This window comes from Phyllostomus hastatus, unplaced genomic scaffold, assembly GCF_019186645.2.
Source record: "Phyllostomus hastatus isolate PE091 unplaced genomic scaffold, TTU_PhHast_1.1 phas_contig_210, whole genome shotgun sequence".
Classification (NCBI taxonomy): domain Eukaryota; kingdom Metazoa; phylum Chordata; class Mammalia; order Chiroptera; family Phyllostomidae; genus Phyllostomus; species Phyllostomus hastatus.
This window is the reverse complement of record NW_025333737.1, coordinates 11,173,688-11,190,528: the sequence shown is the minus strand read 5'-3', so window position 1 is coordinate 11,190,528 and position 16,841 is coordinate 11,173,688. Positions and strand designations below refer to the sequence as shown.

The following is a 16,841-nucleotide window of genomic DNA, read 5'->3' as shown; positions in this document are numbered from 1 at the left end:
TCTGCCATAAAGAGAGCAGGCAGAGAAAGAGAAAAGTGTGAACAACAGAAAACAGAGATAATGAAGACAATGGAAATATGAATATTACTCATTCATCGATGGTTGTTGTTGTTCCGTAAGAGAGCAGTGAATGTAAATGCAGACAATGTGAGAAGACAAAATGCTAGCAAGAAAGAGTGTAGCCCATCATGAGTGCACAGCCTGCTTATCAGTGGGTACAAAATGGCATGGAAGGACATTTCTGTCACGTCTCGGTTTGCCTGATCGATCTCCGGTCTCTGACCAGTTTTTCATTTGCACCTGCATGTCACTGATGTGTTACCTGATGGCTTCTTTCCCGTGAAATTCTGGAGACACTGGTTCAAAAGAGTCATTAGATGAAGGACCAGAATCTGTTTCGTTTTCAAAAGCCACATGATCAGCCCTTTGGTGTTGAAACCAGAAGGAGGATTTCAGGAAAAACCAGGGAGAGTGCTGATGTCCATATTCGGCTGCATGAACAGGAGGCAATTACACATTGGCTCTGCTACCACTTCGAGGGTGACAGTCACCACAGCACTAACAGTCTCCATCCAGCTCTGATAAGAGCACTGGCAATATATGTAACCTGAATCGCTCACATGTGTCTCTTTTAAAAAAGAAACCATCTAAAGTGTTATGCTAGAACAAATCTTAGAGAGTAATTCTATAAACAAAGCACAGAATTCCCTTATTCTATTTTAAATTTTTTAAAAAGCTTGCTAATTTATATTTCATACACTGTGTACATTATTTAACCCAATATATCCCAAATCTTATCATTTCAATGTGTAATCAATATAAATATTATTAATGATATAATCTTTATCCTTGTACTAAGTGTAGACAGCTAAAGAAATGCAATGAATGAAATTGTGTTGAGTCATAATCATGAATCTACTTACCAGGCAAAATTTTGTCAAAATATAATGTCAATACCAAATAGAGAAAAGTATCAAAAACCAACATGAAAAAAGTAGCTATGATTAGGTTTGGGTTTTCTGAAGAATCCAAATGGGTGTTAGCGTTCACATCATAGTCCAGGTGTATAAGCTGAAAAAAAACCCCACATACATTGAATATTAAAAGGATAAACAAAGCAACAAGAATTATTATTGTCCTATTATAGACACTGGGCTTGAAATGACAAATAAAACAAAATTCTTGTCTTTACACAGCTTGAAGCGATTTGATGGTATAACAGTGAAACCATCTAACTCGAAAGCAATTTGGGAAGTTGATGGAAGTAGGAGTAAAAGGTTCACAGGCAGCGGCAGGCAGGTCCTCGGGGCAGAAGTAAAAAGTCAAGGAAGGCCATACTTGAGCTAGATGCCTGTAGGATTGCATCTGACTCAGGATGGGGGGAAAGAAGGGCATTCCAGATGCGGGACAGGATTTGAAAATGAAACCAGAAGGGCTGGAAGTCCTCCAGCGTAGGACGGAAGACAGCAGAAGCATTACTTAGTGTAGTAAGCTACACTGAGTTTTTATGTCATATAACCCTTCATTTAGCATTTATAGTTATGAGGTCAGAACTAGAGTTAATTTTCTGAGAGAAGGTTCAGTTCCATTTAAATTGACCAATCGAAAAATCAAAAGGAATTTCTATGGAATTCCTGGGTTTCAAATACTTGTGGTTTTATCAAAGGTCACATTTCCTGAGCATGGAATTAGATGCACCTTGATGGGGACAGGCCATTGAAAGTACAAGCAGAATCCATCAGTAATGGAGCATCAGCCGGTACAATAGTTAGTGACTCAAAAGGAACCTATGCTGAGAGAGAAAAACATCAAAACATGCATCTCCCATCTCTTCAGTATGTATATTCACAAAGGTAGACAAGAATTTTAGTGTTTAGTACATGTAGCATGAGTTATTCGGAGGAATTGTTGTAAATAGTTTGAGGACAATGAAATAGTTACATCAGCTCTTACCTGGGCCATTCCAGCTGTGAAAGCAAAAGGGCTAAGGAGACACAAGGTCCACTCCAGTGCGGTGGGAATGTGTCTGTACAGCACAGCGAAACCCAGACTCCCCCAAAAGGCGGTGAGGAGAAAGACGGCCAAGCCGGTAATGAAAGGCTTCTTTACCAGGACGCTCATCAAGAAGGCTAAAGTTATCTGAGAGAAGAGGAAAACTTCAGGTAGTGCATAACTCTCTGAGAAGCATCGATAGCATGACAAAAAGAATTTTATAATACAAACTATATTTCATGTATCCCCCCGGATACTGTCATATGTAAATACTCAAATACTACAAACAGAAGAAAACAGGTGTGAGCGGAATCAGTGATAAATAACAGACAGTTTTCCTGAGAAAGTGGAGGGGGGAGGGAGAGGGAGGGAAAAGGAGGAGTGGTGGGGGAGAGAGATTAAATTCACCAACTCACCAGAGACAGGCCATAGAGAAGAAAGAGGATGAAGACCACCACAAGGCCAGATAGGACGATAACGCGGGTAGATTTTACAATAAGAGCCATCAAAATCGCCATAATGAAGATGAAGCCAGCATACATCAAACCCCAGGAAAGCCTTGCATAGAAACAAAGCATCAGTTCAGAGTGCTGTTACTCCATCACTTGGCTCATTCGTTTATTCAGCAAATGATCTGTGAAGCTCATCATGTATCAACCATAAAGGGAATATGACAGCTAATAAATTGGAAAACTTCTCTGCCCCTAAAGTTCATGATGTACAGGGGAAGGTGGGTAATAAACAAATAAACAGGTAAATCAGGTAGCTAGTTGCAAAAGAAGAATGAAACTGGGGGATAAAATGAGACTAATTAGGAGAGGCTTTCAGGGAAAACATTTTTGAGGATGTGTCAGTTCTAGACGTGTTCTTTTGGTTAAGTAACTGCATAAACACCGTGGACCGAGAACAGATGAAGAAGAGGCACATGTTTTCTCTGAAGAGTCAGACAGCAAATAGTTCAGACTTCTCAGCCCATGTGGTCCCTGCTGCCACCACCCAATGCTGGCTTCGGCACAGGAGTGGTCACAGAAAACATGCAGATGTGTGTGGCTGGGTTCCAGCCAGTTTATTTGTTGACTTTGAAATTTGGATTTTATGAGTTTTTATTGTGCCATAACATAGTTTTTTTTTTTTTCAAATACTTAAAAATGTAAAAGGTATTCCTGGTTTGCAGATGTGAAAAACAGATGATTAGATAGAGGTTAGATATAGATACAGATGTACACATAGGACATAAATATAAATTTATAGATAGATATGAAGGTATGTTATTTCATGTTATAAATGGCAAAGAAGCAGGAAGAAAGTTCTTTATAGGGCAAAGGGAATAAGTTTCCAATCATGTAAATCTGGGTCCAAGTTTGCTCTGCTGCATTGTAACTATCTGATCCTGAAAGGCAGTTATGTAATCTCTTTGAATGTCCTTATCCTCTACTGAAAAACAATAAGAGAATAAAATGAAATGTTGCATGTTATGGGTTTCCTATGGCAACTGGTCTATAGCATGTCCACAATGAATGCTTAGTTTTGTTTTAGTCAAAGTGGAAATTGCCATCATGTTTTGGGAAGTCTTGCCTAATTGTGATGATTCCCTTTGCACAATATACTTCCATTCATCTGAAATTGTTCATTTCTGCCCTTTATAAATCTCTTCTTAATTTCATCCATACCCCATACAAACAGAACGCCACAGTCTTTTCTTATGGGCGGGGCTCTTATTTTTTAATGCGTTGCCACCAGATTTATTTGATCTCTCTCTCTCTCTCTCTCTCTCTCTCTCTCTTTTATATTGGTTGCTTTTCTCTGATGCTCTGTTGATTTCCATGCTTCTTTAAAAATACAGTGATCAGCCCTGGCTGGTGTGGCTCAATGGATTGAGTGCTGGCCTGTGAACCAAAGAGTCACCAGTTCATTTCCCAGTCAGGGCACCTGCCTGGGTTATGGGCTGGGTCCCCAGTAGGGGGCACGTGAGAGGCAACCACACACTGATGTTTCTCTCCCTTTCTTTCTTCCTCCCTACCCTCTCTCTAAAAATAAATTTTAAAAATATTAAAAAATTGCAGTAGCTAAAATTTCCTTCAGGATCGAATCCTGCAATTTTAATACAAAAAGAGACACCAGAAAAAAAACCTCCAAATTCTAGCCCAAATCAGCAATGCATTTTCTCCACTTTTTGCACTCAGTTTATTGAACATTTCTGGAGGAAAAATAAATTTGCTGTAAATTGGCAGCATCAAAAATGTGTGGTCTTCCTACTTACCAGTATCTAATGTTCTTTTAAAGACTACACAGCATATATCTGCAACGATTCTATATATTCTACAAATCTTATTTAACATGGAGAGTAATATCACTGTGTAATAAGCACTCTCAAACCACTGCTATTTGACTCCAGAACTTATGCTTTTACTACTATATGTCTCAAAAACATAGTTCGGCTAAACTCATTAAAATTTTTGTTGCTAATTGACTCCCTAACTTAAATCTCTCGGACCATACTACTTCCCAATACTGAGGGTGAATTCACTTTAAGTACAGTAATTTCACTTTAAGTACATTTTTTAATGTACTTACTTTCATTTTAAGTACATTTCCTGTTTAATCCTCATGACCAAGAAGAGATAGACATTATCATCAGTGTTTAACATAAGACAAAAACCAAGGTTTAAAGACATCAGGTAGCTTGTTCAAGGTGGTAATGCTCAGATGGAGGTGGTCAGTGGCTTTCTGCCTCCCGACCCTGTTCTCACCGTTCTGCTACACCTCCACCCAAGAAAGCTCTGTGCTTAAGGACAGGACATGGTTTTCTTTCCCTTCAGTGTCATAAAAGTAAGAATTCATTCAATGTGGGGTCAAAATCAATCACCCTTTCTAATAAAATATCTGATATATTTCATCAAGCATTAAAAGCCCTAGATGCTATGTAGGTATTCACCCATCTATAGCAACTAGCAACTGAGAGTCATTGTTTTATTGGTTAGTGATCTGGGTTTCAGTAATCTATAGAATTAGACTTTCTTTAATTCAATGAAGTATAAAAAGTGTCATTTACCAAACTTACAAGTCTATCTACCTCATTCATCTATAACACACTTCTTTATGAAAGCCATTGAGTTTAAATAAGATACTTTATAGGTCTAGGGAGTCCAACCAACTCGCTCTGTTTATGCTGCATGACACACTAGCCCTGTGATTTACCAGAATGCTGACTCTCGAAGTCCCATCATTGTCATCAGTGACTTAATGTACTGCCTTTCTTGCGCCACATTGATGGATACATAGTATATGAATGTAGAAAAAGAAATAATGCAGAAGAAAATGAAAACATCTGTCGCAACTCCTGCTTGGGCAACAAAAGGTAATATCTTCATATTTATCCCAGTAACTGACATGAGCTGTTCCATCACCGAATGATTTGTTGTGATCTAAGGAAAGATATCAATAAACCAATTGTTATTACGGAGCTATTTATAACCTCATGCATTTTTCTCAATTATAAGAAATTACGTGCATTCCACATTTAAATATACATGCCCATCATGATCTGTCCCCATGAAGTTCCTGCCACACTCCATTCTCTCTCTGATTCCTCATAATATCCCTACCTACCATCTTCACTGCACAAAATTCTGCTCAATCTTGAAGTCTCCGCTGAAATGTCACTTTCAGCGGTAAGTCCTCTCTGGTATTTATCATCAGAGTATCTTCTGCTTCAGTGTTTGCCTGGCACACCATTTATAATGTCATGATAGATCCTAAACTCTTATGACTAAGCATCCATTGCTCTCCCCTCAGTCTTCAGTAACCCTGGAGAAAAACACCCACGTTCTACTTATTTCCTGCTCCTCGGTGCTTAGTGTAATGGTTTAAACACAGTCACATGCCACTTAACAGCATTCTGCTCAGTGATGAGCTGCACATTCGCCAGTGGTCCGTCACCTCGCCCAGTGACGCTGCCATCCCAACATCACAGTGTGCAGTGGGGCAGGACTGCCTCGGAGTTGTTCAGTACATTGTGCCAAATAAAGTAAGTGAATACATTAATTAAATATAAGATAGAACAATTCATAAAATAACCATCCATCAAAACTTAACTTACAATTCATTTGTTTCTTTAACTTCATACTCACTTCTATGATAGCAGCATTAATGGCAGCTTGAAAAGCTATAAAGCCTTTCTCCCAGAACAGTGAGGCTTCACACGTGACTTTGTTGTCTGTTGTCTGGCAATGAGCTTTAGAAAAGGAAGAGCACAGCATAAACGGTTAGGATGGGACGGCACAACTGTGGCCATAGGGAAAATAAGAACTTCCAATGTTCCAACGTGCACTCCAAGTCCACAATAATATAAAGAATGGTAAGGCTTTCCCAGTGAGGTTTGCAATGTACACCCAAGGAGAGTATGCTAGAATGGCTTTGTTAATATGAAGATCAGTTCTCAACAATTTCCCATTCAATCTTATAATTCTCTCCATTAGCCAGGAATATTTTGTTGAGCTTTGCTGTTGCTTGTGCTAAAAAAGCACTACATTTTATGTACAACATATACATACTTTATGTGACTACATACATTGTACACTACACTACATATGTATGTTTTCTCTGTTCTCACATAAGCTTCCTTGTGACTAATCCCATATAGCAAACAAAAAAAAAAAAGGAAAGTTACCTAAATGGTCTCTGTGTTCCTTCATTCTGGGGATTCTCACTCCCCAGTAAAACTTCAAATGATATGAGAAGTTATCATTAAAGATGACTCTCACTGCATCTATAGTATAGTTTAAATCCAGTTCACTCATGCTTTTTTCATCAGGCCAGCCCATGATTGTTCTTCCTGCCATGCGAGAGAAGGGATTAATTATGAAAGACTTGTGCATGGTCCAAAGACAGCAGACCATGTTCAGTTGTGTTCAGTTGTGTTCAAGTTGTCTCTCCACCGAAGGCAGTGCTGATCATAAAGAAGGGATTCACACCTGGTGTGTGTGGGGCTGAGGTGAGGGGGGGTGAATTCTAATGCTATAGATAAAATCAGAAGTGCTGTGTGGCAATCCCTTTTATCACAAATAGATTGTGCCTTTCCAAATGAAATATTTAACCAATAATTTAAAGCACGATGAATCTGGAATATTAACAGTGCCAACGTATACATTTAAACTCACATACACATGGCCCTACTTAAAGTTGCAATGTATACTACATTTATAAATATATCCTATAATTGTAATATACAGGGTGGGGTAAAAGTAGGCTTACAGTTGGTATGTATGCATAGCACACAGTTTATTCTTTTATTATTATTTATTAATTACCATTTTCCACATGAACAACTGTAAACCTACTTTTGTGCCATCCTGTATATTTATGTTTGACAATGGTGTCATTATGGCCAAACTCCAAAGCCAGCATTAAATTGTTCAATTTGTGGAGTGTTTTCTCAAGAGACTTTGTTTATTGGAGAATATGTGATATGAATGAATGATTCTTGCTGACCAAATTCAGGCTGCTAACCCAGTGTCAGGATTCTGTGGAATGCATCCACCTGGTGCAATTCAACATGTTCTATTGTCCTCGGTGTTTCCCACCATCTGGCAGCCAGAGCAGAGGTTTAATGAGACTCAGGCCCCATCCTTTGGGCCAGACTGTAGGTGGTGGTGTATTCTTTGATCAGCACTATAATTTCTGACTGTCTCACTTTTTGTGACATTAGTAGCCACCAACACTCAGTGCCTAGATCCACTAATTAATTCAATAGGAGTTTCCAAATGAGGATGTTTTATTTCCATTCTTTGTTTTTTATTTACTAGTAGAACATGTTTATCAAACAGTACTTTCCATCATCTGTTTGGTTACCCAATAGTATAGTACATGTAAGATAAATGCTGGTATTTCCCCTTTATTTACAAGTTTTCGTAACAACTGATTTCCTATCATCGTCTAAAGGCAAACATTTTAAAATATTATTATGAAAACAAGCAAATGTACACTGAGTGAGTTTCAAATCATTGTATTTATTCTCGTGAAGCTTTCCATGTGCCCGAACCAGTGGGAGTCTCTTTAAGTTGACTGCTGAGGGGGTTTTTTGACACAAGCTATTGCTGTCAGTGGCTTCCTCCTAGCTGTCTAGAAAGTCAAGATTCCTCAGCCTGTAACTCACCTCTCCTAGATCCCTGCATCTCTTTTCTTCCCATCCTGAGACTCGTGTGTTTCAAGGACACAAGGGTGAGAGAATTAGACTACTCCCTAATGACTTCTTTGGTATATCCCAGTTTACATATATAACAGTTTGGGAATAACGTTCTAACACTACGCCACCGATCCACCTGCTGAAAGTGGTTTCAGTCCTTCTCACATTGGCCCTCTCTGCTTGCAGTGGCTCCTGGCTTGTTCCTCAGCAGTTTGCATCCTCCTGGCAGGTGCACCAGACACCCTTGTCGGGGCTTCTTCCCCACTCACTCGCACTTCCGGGCTCAAGGACACACCTGATTTTCTATCTTGTTGTAAATATTGCCCACTGTTTGTTGGTTTTACTCTTTAATTTCTTTCTCAATTGTCATGTATTTAAAGAGATGAAAAAATCATGCTGTCACCATTGGCTAATCTTTTCAGAATCTTCTCACAACATACATTTGAATAATCCTCCACTATTTCATTTTAATACGGACTATACAAAGGAAAACCTTTTCAACATAAAATTTCCTAGATAGGAGACTAGTAAACAGAATAAGAAAATCTCCTTGATATTGGAAAGAAATAAACATTAATGTTGTTGATTAAATCCAGAGACTTAAACATTTAACACAGTTTATCAAGGAAATTCCAAAACAAATTTGTGTATTTCACAAATAAGGAAATTACCATGAATTTCTGGAGAACATACCTTTAATGAATGGGGCTGAAGCCACTTTGTTCATGATCTCCTGAGTTGTTTTGGATTCAGGTGCAAATGCAATAACATAATCAGAATCATTAAAGTTATCTACACGCCCCAGGTCCATTGCAGGTATTTGAGGAAAGTCATTAGCATGGTGTACTCCGGAAGACAACAGGTATGCAAATAGTGCTAGGAGAAGTGAGAAAAACCATTCCTACACAGCAATGAGAGAAAAATGAAGCAAATCAACAGGAGTTCAACCACAGATTAATCCTCCCAAACAGTTTCAAACACTTAATTTTTAATGTAGTTTGGATTCCATTTTTTCCTCTCCCACTTTTTAAATGTCCCAATTTTCTTTAATCTGCACATTTTAAAATATGCACGTCATCTATCAAGACAGAATTGTAGCATCAGTTCCAATTATAATTGAGAATCTAAGCTTATCATACTTTCACTAAAGTTTTACAGGCTGGATTGTTTCATGAATGGCCCAAAGGTTTAGAGTCATGCTGAAACCTGAGTGACAATGATAAAAATATGTTTGGTGGAATGAAATAAATGACCAACTTCCATCAACGGGAACAAGGTCATAGTTTCATCTTCTGCTTCTAGTATGTGGAAGGAGATAGCGCCAAAATATTGCTTATATCAAAGAATTTTAAAAGTTTTTGTCATTGCAACCACATTCTGGAATTGGAAATGCAACAGAATGTATGTGAAGTCCATGATAAAAACGCGCTTTATTATTTAATTTTAATTTTACACACATGGCTTTTAAAAGAGGTATACACCTTACTCTCCATATGGTCTGATTTTAGCTCTATGTGTAGGCTAACACACAATGCTTATGTAAAAAGAATGAAAATGATGGTAGCAAAGCATATCTATAGAGTAGGAACCAACTTCTATATTTATATTCATATAATCCTTACTCCATGCAGGGATTTTTATACAGCTTATTCCTGCCAATGCAAGCATTCGGTACATACTGGTTGAAAGAACACACACACGCCCCGTCCATGAGATCGAATGTTAATATTTCCGCCCTTGATCTATGGGTACTTTATAAATACCTTTTTTAACTTACTGAATATATTTTTTCTGAGTTTACTACACAAAGCACACCTAATCATTCTTATCATTACAGAAAATAAATACTATCTTAATAGAAGCAGAAGGTCAAAATGCCCTCCCTTTCCTCTTTTTTTATATGCCCATTACACTGACATCATCCATATCCATAACACGATTGTATGGACGTGCTCCAGTTTGCCTTTTGAAAGCTATCTAAAACTTTGCCTTAATTTCTGAATTAATTCTAGATTAAGTGCTGCATCTTTCTTTGACTTTGACCCTGAACTTGCGAACCTATTCCTTCATGAGTTTCAAATGATTTCAGACACTAAGATTTGTTATCTCTGCATGTAAAAATGTGACTTTATTTTTCATTATCTAATATGAATTATTTTTCAAATGCCTTAAGACATATAATAATAATATATTTTCAAGGAACCTTCTTTGAGATAACAGCAAAGACCAAAATTCGAAAAAACTCCAGTCAGTTAGAAATAGAGTACATACGACACATTAAATAATGAAGCTACAGTGTTTGCGCTGCCTGAACAAGATATTTCTTCCTCTTCTATCAGAACACATAGACCCTGAGCCATACCAACAAGGTTTCTCTCTTCGTCCTCCATTTTTTAAGGAAGTTCTTGCTGAGAAGAGCCCACGTTTGCTGACCCACACTTATGTGCCTCTTGCTCATTCTGACCTGTTTATTTTAAAATGAAGACATAAAGGAAGTAAATAAGAAGGTGTGAAAAAGAAAACATTGTTCAATCAAAAGAAAGAGCATAACAATGTTTCAAATTGCTTGGGTAGCAAAAAAGGGAGCTGGAAAGCTTAAAAAAACATGTAAAAGGACGTTCAAGCTTGTTGAAAGAAATTAAACATTTTTTAAATTATTAGATATAATTTATGTTTACTCCTCAATGGACTGACAAAGATTAGAGAGTTTAAGAGAGTCGAGTGTTATCCCTTCACTTGGCATCGTTCAGTTTTCTAGCAGGGATAAGGGAACTTGATGTCCTGCTGGTGTGAGGATTGACTTATGCAACCATATCAGTGATTCATTACCTATTCATTACTGCAGCCCTCAGTCAATTCAGCTGCGGGGTACGTATGCCTAGGAAATTTTCACGTGAGTCCTTGAGGGGACCTTTAGGGAGATCCGCTTCATAATGTGGATTATTTGACACAGTGTGGTAAGTCATATTTTAATCAATACAGTGCATAGGATACTATGCAGGGTTCAGAAGCAGCGGGTGGGTAGCCACCTATCAACACGAAGAGATCTTAAAACATAGTGCCAATGTTTTAAAAGTAAGGAAATGATCAGAGTTATGTCACACTGTCATTTATATTAATTAACACCTCACACAGTACACATTTTCCAAGAATATCCAGGAACTAAAGGATCATTATGAAGTACAATGAAAAGATTACCTGTGGCAGTGGGAGTTGGGAACAGAGGTTGAGTATAACATGGGTTATTTATGAAAATGAATAACCAAAACACGATAAAAATCCATCTTTGTTTGAACCAATCATTTTGTGTGCCATGAAATCAAAAGTATGATTAACTCCCAAAACTCCCATGCCAACCATTAAAAGACAAACAAACAAACAAACAAACAATGAGTCTAACAGCAACAAAACCCAAAAGTGAGGAGATAGAAATTCTTATGAAATTTCAGAGAATTCCCTACTGTTCATTATGGCTAAAACAAAGAGAGATGGGAAGTAATTTTGAACATAGGATGTTGGGGAGAAAATAGTATTAACTAGTACTAATGATGGTTTCTATGTTTCAGGTAGTTCTAAGTATTTATCAGAATTAAGTAGTTCAATCCTCACAATATACATTTGGGATAGATCTTATGCACTTCGTTTTACAGGTGAAGAGGATGGGACACAGGGAGGCCGAGCGACTCTGCAAACACAGATAGGGGTGACACAACCAGGGCTTTCACAGAGACGGCCAAGCTCTGGGGCCGCGCTCTTAGCCAGGGCACCAAGCTGGTGTGGAAACTCATCTAGGGGGTGTGTGGGCCACGTCTCCCTTTGGTGCAGGAATAGAGATCCTACCAGCGTCCCAATGGGCAGCCAGGAGCTTTGGGAGGGATCCGCTCAGGCTTTCAGCCCTAGACTTCAGTTCCTGCGATCGCTAGCAGAAAGCCCAAATGCTGGAACAGAAAGAAAGGTGGGTTACCCTCAAAAGGCAAAGAAAATACGTAATATGAAAAAGGAACTATATGACAATAAGCAGAAGGAACTTTTAAAATCTTCCCTTTAAAGACCATAATAACATTTTTAAAAAGGTAGAAAGAAATTAAAAGGAAATACCATACTAAAAATTCCCATTTAAGTCATAAAGAACACAACATCTTCTACGATACAGAGAAAATTTTGTAGTCCTCCCAATTTTTCAAAGAAAATTTGAACATATTTGAAAATAATGAGATTAAAAATAACCAAAATGAAGAGAAAAATAATAAAAAGTAATGTATTTGGTGAAGCAATATCCAAAAAGAAGAAAATAAAGTTATAAGAAAAATACATTGTAAACAACACAATGGAAATAATTTTTCAAAGTAGTGGGAAGACATGCATATTTCCCAAAAGGCTCTCCAAGTACCAAATATAGTTACATAGAAATATCAAAAGTAATATTTATGAAATTAAAGGATAAAGGGAAAAATCTATAGAGAATCAAGTTTACAGGACAGAAATGGAGTAGTTTGGGAGGGAGTAAACTGTTTTTAATCAAACAAAAGTCAGCCCAATATCTTCAAAGTAGAATTGGAAAAGTGATTTGTTCAACTTCCTTTTGAAAAACATACCCAGATAGACAAAACGAAAGAAGAACACTGAAGAAAATCTATTTTCAGTAAAACTAGAATATGATTTAACCCCATCCCATACCACACTTTGATTCTTACAAAATAGATGGTGCGGTTTTATTGCCAGTAGAAAAGAGCACCCCAAATAATTATCAGGCCCTTATGCCTATGGACTTCAGCCATGCATATAAATGCATGGGAGGGAGATGGCAATGTGGATAAGGGGTGAACTGATCACAGATACAAGAATCAGACATATACATTTGTACCTGGAGGTCCTTGAACTGGAAATGCCATCTAGGCAATGTAGGCATAACTATTTGCAGGCACCCAGGTTTCTCTGCTGTTGTCAGTGAGAGAAAATTATCCCTTCACTCCATTTTATGGGTTCAACCTTGGCCTTGCAGGAGGAGAGAACTAGCCTTGGGGCTTACACACAGATCCACCACTCAGCCAGACTGTCAGTTTCCGATATGTGGTCCAAGTCATCAGCAACTCTCTATAGAGCTGTTTGCAGAGAGCATTCTAATTTTAGTCTAGAACCTATGTAACTACCTAAATTCAGGACATACCCGTTAATGGCCATGAACTGATCACTTTGAACCTAATGAAGGCAGCAGATTTCGGATATGACACTCGATCTGGTAGTAGGGGTGTCATGTCATTATTTAACAAGTGTGGTATGGGATGGGGTTAACAAGCCCAACATTCCAGGAGGGGGAATTGGCCCAGGAACTGATGCAAGGACAGTGCTTGGAGCACAAGGCTGGTTGGCCAATGAAGCCTGGGGTTTAAAGGTAGTGGTACCCTCCTTTGGTGCCATATTACACAGGGATGGAAACCATAAGGTTGCTATTGTGCTCTTCCTTTATTTTACTAATGAGGTTGCTCTTGGCTCTTAGGTTCAAGGACTAAAATCCTGATTTTATTCACGCGGCAGGGGCAAAGCCATAACTACGTGGCCCCCTGCTGGTGACTCGGGAGGCAACTCAAATGGGAAGATCACCTACTCGAGCCAGCCTGGGATGGAGGCACTGCCAGAGGCAGAGCCTAACTATACTTTATTGCTGGCAATACTGTGCTGTTGCTACTCAAGTCAAGGAATAATTAAAGAGAACTGGTATGCAGAATAATGCTCCTATTCTAATCCCTGAATTTGGGGACATATTACATTACACAGCAAAAGAGAATTAAGGTATGGCATCAGATGGGAGTAAGTTTGCTAAATGACTGATTTTAAATCAGGGAGGTAATCCTGGGTTCTGAGCAGACCCAATGCAATCACAAGGGTCCTTAAAATGGAAAAAGGGGGCAGAAGAGGAGGTCAGAGTGCTGGGATGTTATAAAGATTCAGTCATTGCTGGCTTTGACGATGGAGGGAAAAGGGCATGAGCCAGGGAAGGGAGAAGCCTCTAGAAGCTGTAACGGCAAGAAAACAGATCCTTGAGTACATCCTCCGGAAAGGAACGCAGCCCTGCCGACACCTTGAGTTTAGTCCAGTGACACTCACCTCACACACCTTACCCCCCAAACTCTAAGACGGTAAATTTGTTTCATTTTAAGCCATTAAGTATGAGGTCGCTTGTCAGAGCAGCAATATAAAACTAATACAGAAGCACGAAAGGAAGACTGGGAATCAGGCAGGACGAAATTCTAACATCGTCTAAGGCAAGGGCTTCCTTCCACGGTGTGCCATTTATGGAACGCAGGGCATGAATTTATGTTTAAAAATTGCCCGGGAGTGGACAGAATCCAGAAGCTCTGTGGGCGAGCCCCTGATGACAGGGAACCAGAGCAGGCTCCAACAGCCGGGAGGACTCAACTTGATCAACTGCAGCATTTTGGGTTAGGAAGTCACTGCTGTGGTATCCCAAAGGGTTAAATACACTGCCTGAGCGCCTAGTCTTTCTTTCTGTGGATTAGTGCATTTGTTGAAAATTACTTATGGATAAAGAATAATTAACATGATCTAATTGTCATAACGGTGGCTATTTATCTCTCACTGTTAAGACTGATTTTTTCCCCATGGCACACCCTGATATGAATACCAGGAAATGATACTACTCAGCATAGTAGCACAAAATGCCTAACTAGCTTAAATTGCTCTGAAAATCATGTGGTATAGAGATAATAACTTGGCTATGAAACTCTAGTCATGTCCTGTCGGATAGAATTGCTAGTATTTAGAGAATAAATACAATGCACAACAAATTATGTCAAAATTCTTATGATAAACAAGGTCAAATAAAAATATTGTCCCAAGTTTTCTTGATGAAAATATTCTCAAGTGAGTTAAAACAATTCAAAACTCTAAAATAGTGTACATTCCTCAATGCCTACAAATCCTCTGGCAATAAAATTGAAAATGAACAGTAAAGAATAAGTAATTCTAATAACTTGGTATATAGCTCACACTTGCAAAGAGGAAACATAAACTTACATTCCTTTCAATTTCTCCAATAGCTTATTAGGTAGTATATGCTATTTGTCCAAATATGCTATTAGTGATGGGGTAAAAATGAGGGGGAAAATCTTAGCTTTCCAACTGATTATTTACCCAAACACTATAAAATACTCAGATGACCTGAGAAATCAAAATGACTCATTAAGAACTTACTTCATTTCATAGCTTCCATCCAAATGTTTGGCATTTCCTATTTGAAGTCGTAGGTTATATTTTCACATGCAAAACAACCACAGTTACAGAGGTTGACTTACTCTCAGGAAATCTGGAACGAGAATCTAGAAACAGTTCATCCATGGGTCTCTGCGTGTCCTGAAGAAGAATTCACATTCCTTTTAGGTCGCTACTACATCATGCTTTTAATTTCATGTTTATTGCGAATAGTTCCATTTTAGAATAATTTCCGAGAAGGATTATGGTCTTAATTCAGACAAGCTGCCAAAAACTTGCTGCTCACATCACATGGTGACTTCTTTACAGTTTTCCATTTCTTTGTCTCCCCGCCAGTTCCTCAGCAGGGAGTGTGTAGTTGCAGATGGCTGGCTGGACAGATCAAAACGTTACGAACTATCAAACCAGAAAGAGTTTAGTCTGTCTCAATTAGCTTTTTCATACAAGGTCCTAAGGGGAGAGTTGTTCCCTGCAAACAATCTTTTAAAGAAACATGAGTTCAGAGAAGAGCACCGCAGGGAGAAGTGGAGGGAAAAAAAAGATAGACAGTCCTGGCTGGGTAGCTCAGTTGGTTAGAGCAACATCTCAATACGCCAAGGTTGCAGATTCAATCTCTGGTCAGGGCACACGCAAGAAATGACCAATAAAAACATGACTAAGTGGAACAACAAATCAATGTTTCTCTCTTTCTCTTTCTCTCTCCCCACTGCCTCTCTCTCTCTACAATAATAAATAAAAATTAACAAATAAAATAAAAAGGGAGAAAAAATAGCTGGAAATATACTAATCAGGCCAGAAAGGAACTCTAAACCTTCCACTGTAATTTAGTTCTTAAAAGCCGGACTTGGAAACATGGCAACAAAGCAATGTGATTTTTTTCAGGATAACAAAATGAACTCAAAATTTTTATCTGTATCCCAGTCACATTGTGTGCCTGCTATCTATTGCATCTTTCGTGGAATGTAAAATAGGAAAAACCTTAGAGTAATGTCATTAAAAAGTAAAAAAAAATAAAAATATAACCTGCACTCCATAACTTAGTTATTTCTGCCACAAGTCCCAGAAAACAAACTACTTCTTCTGTAAGCAACTACCGATTTTTAGCGTGTCCTATTTTCCATATTGTTGACAAAACCTTTTTAACAGGAAAGAGCTGCCATTCTATCTTTTTTAAACAACTCATGTAGGTCTAAGACAAGGCAGTTTCAAAACTTCTTGTAATTCATAAAGTTTACCTTAGTTGAAGAAGAAAGGAGAAAAAGTAAGAACCACTACCTTTCTTCCTGAGGTCGATAAGTCTAAGTTCTTTGGAGCTGTCATTACTTCCTGAGTACACAGTTGAGGAAGAAAGGATGTGTTTGCATGCAATTCTTAGATCAATAGCCTCTGCGTCTCACTATCCAAGCATGTCCCATGAAATCTTCCTTACCTATTT

The 16,841-nt window shown here is 38.4% G+C and overlaps 1 protein-coding gene across 3 annotated transcripts in view; it reads right to left on the bottom strand.

Annotated features, from left to right (window-relative positions):
- Positions 1 to 15,922, bottom strand: part of ABCA9 (ATP binding cassette subfamily A member 9) — a 55,124-nt gene extending 39,202 nt beyond the window's left edge. For 2 of the 3 annotated variants that reach the window (XM_045837153.1, XM_045837155.1), the window contains exons 1-11: positions 15,490 to 15,922; positions 12,017 to 12,114; positions 10,539 to 10,640; positions 8,870 to 9,077; positions 6,662 to 6,826; positions 6,123 to 6,226; positions 5,191 to 5,417; positions 2,409 to 2,550; positions 1,954 to 2,139; positions 924 to 1,071; positions 323 to 491 (exon numbers count right to left, since the gene is read on the bottom strand). In XM_045837153.1, coding sequence (XP_045693109.1) covers positions 323 to 491; positions 924 to 1,071; positions 1,954 to 2,139; positions 2,409 to 2,550; positions 5,191 to 5,417; positions 6,123 to 6,226; positions 6,662 to 6,826; positions 8,870 to 9,077; positions 10,539 to 10,634 — 1,445 coding nt within the window. In that variant the 5' untranslated portion in view covers positions 10,635 to 10,640; positions 12,017 to 12,114; positions 15,490 to 15,922. Of the gene's footprint in view, positions 1 to 322; positions 492 to 923; positions 1,072 to 1,953; positions 2,140 to 2,408; positions 2,551 to 5,190; positions 5,418 to 6,122; positions 6,227 to 6,661; positions 6,827 to 8,869; positions 9,078 to 10,538; positions 10,641 to 12,016; positions 12,115 to 15,388 lie in introns of all 3 variants that reach the window. The other variant, XM_045837154.1, reaches the window with a different exon arrangement.
- Between the last annotated feature and the right edge of the window lie 919 nt (positions 15,923 to 16,841).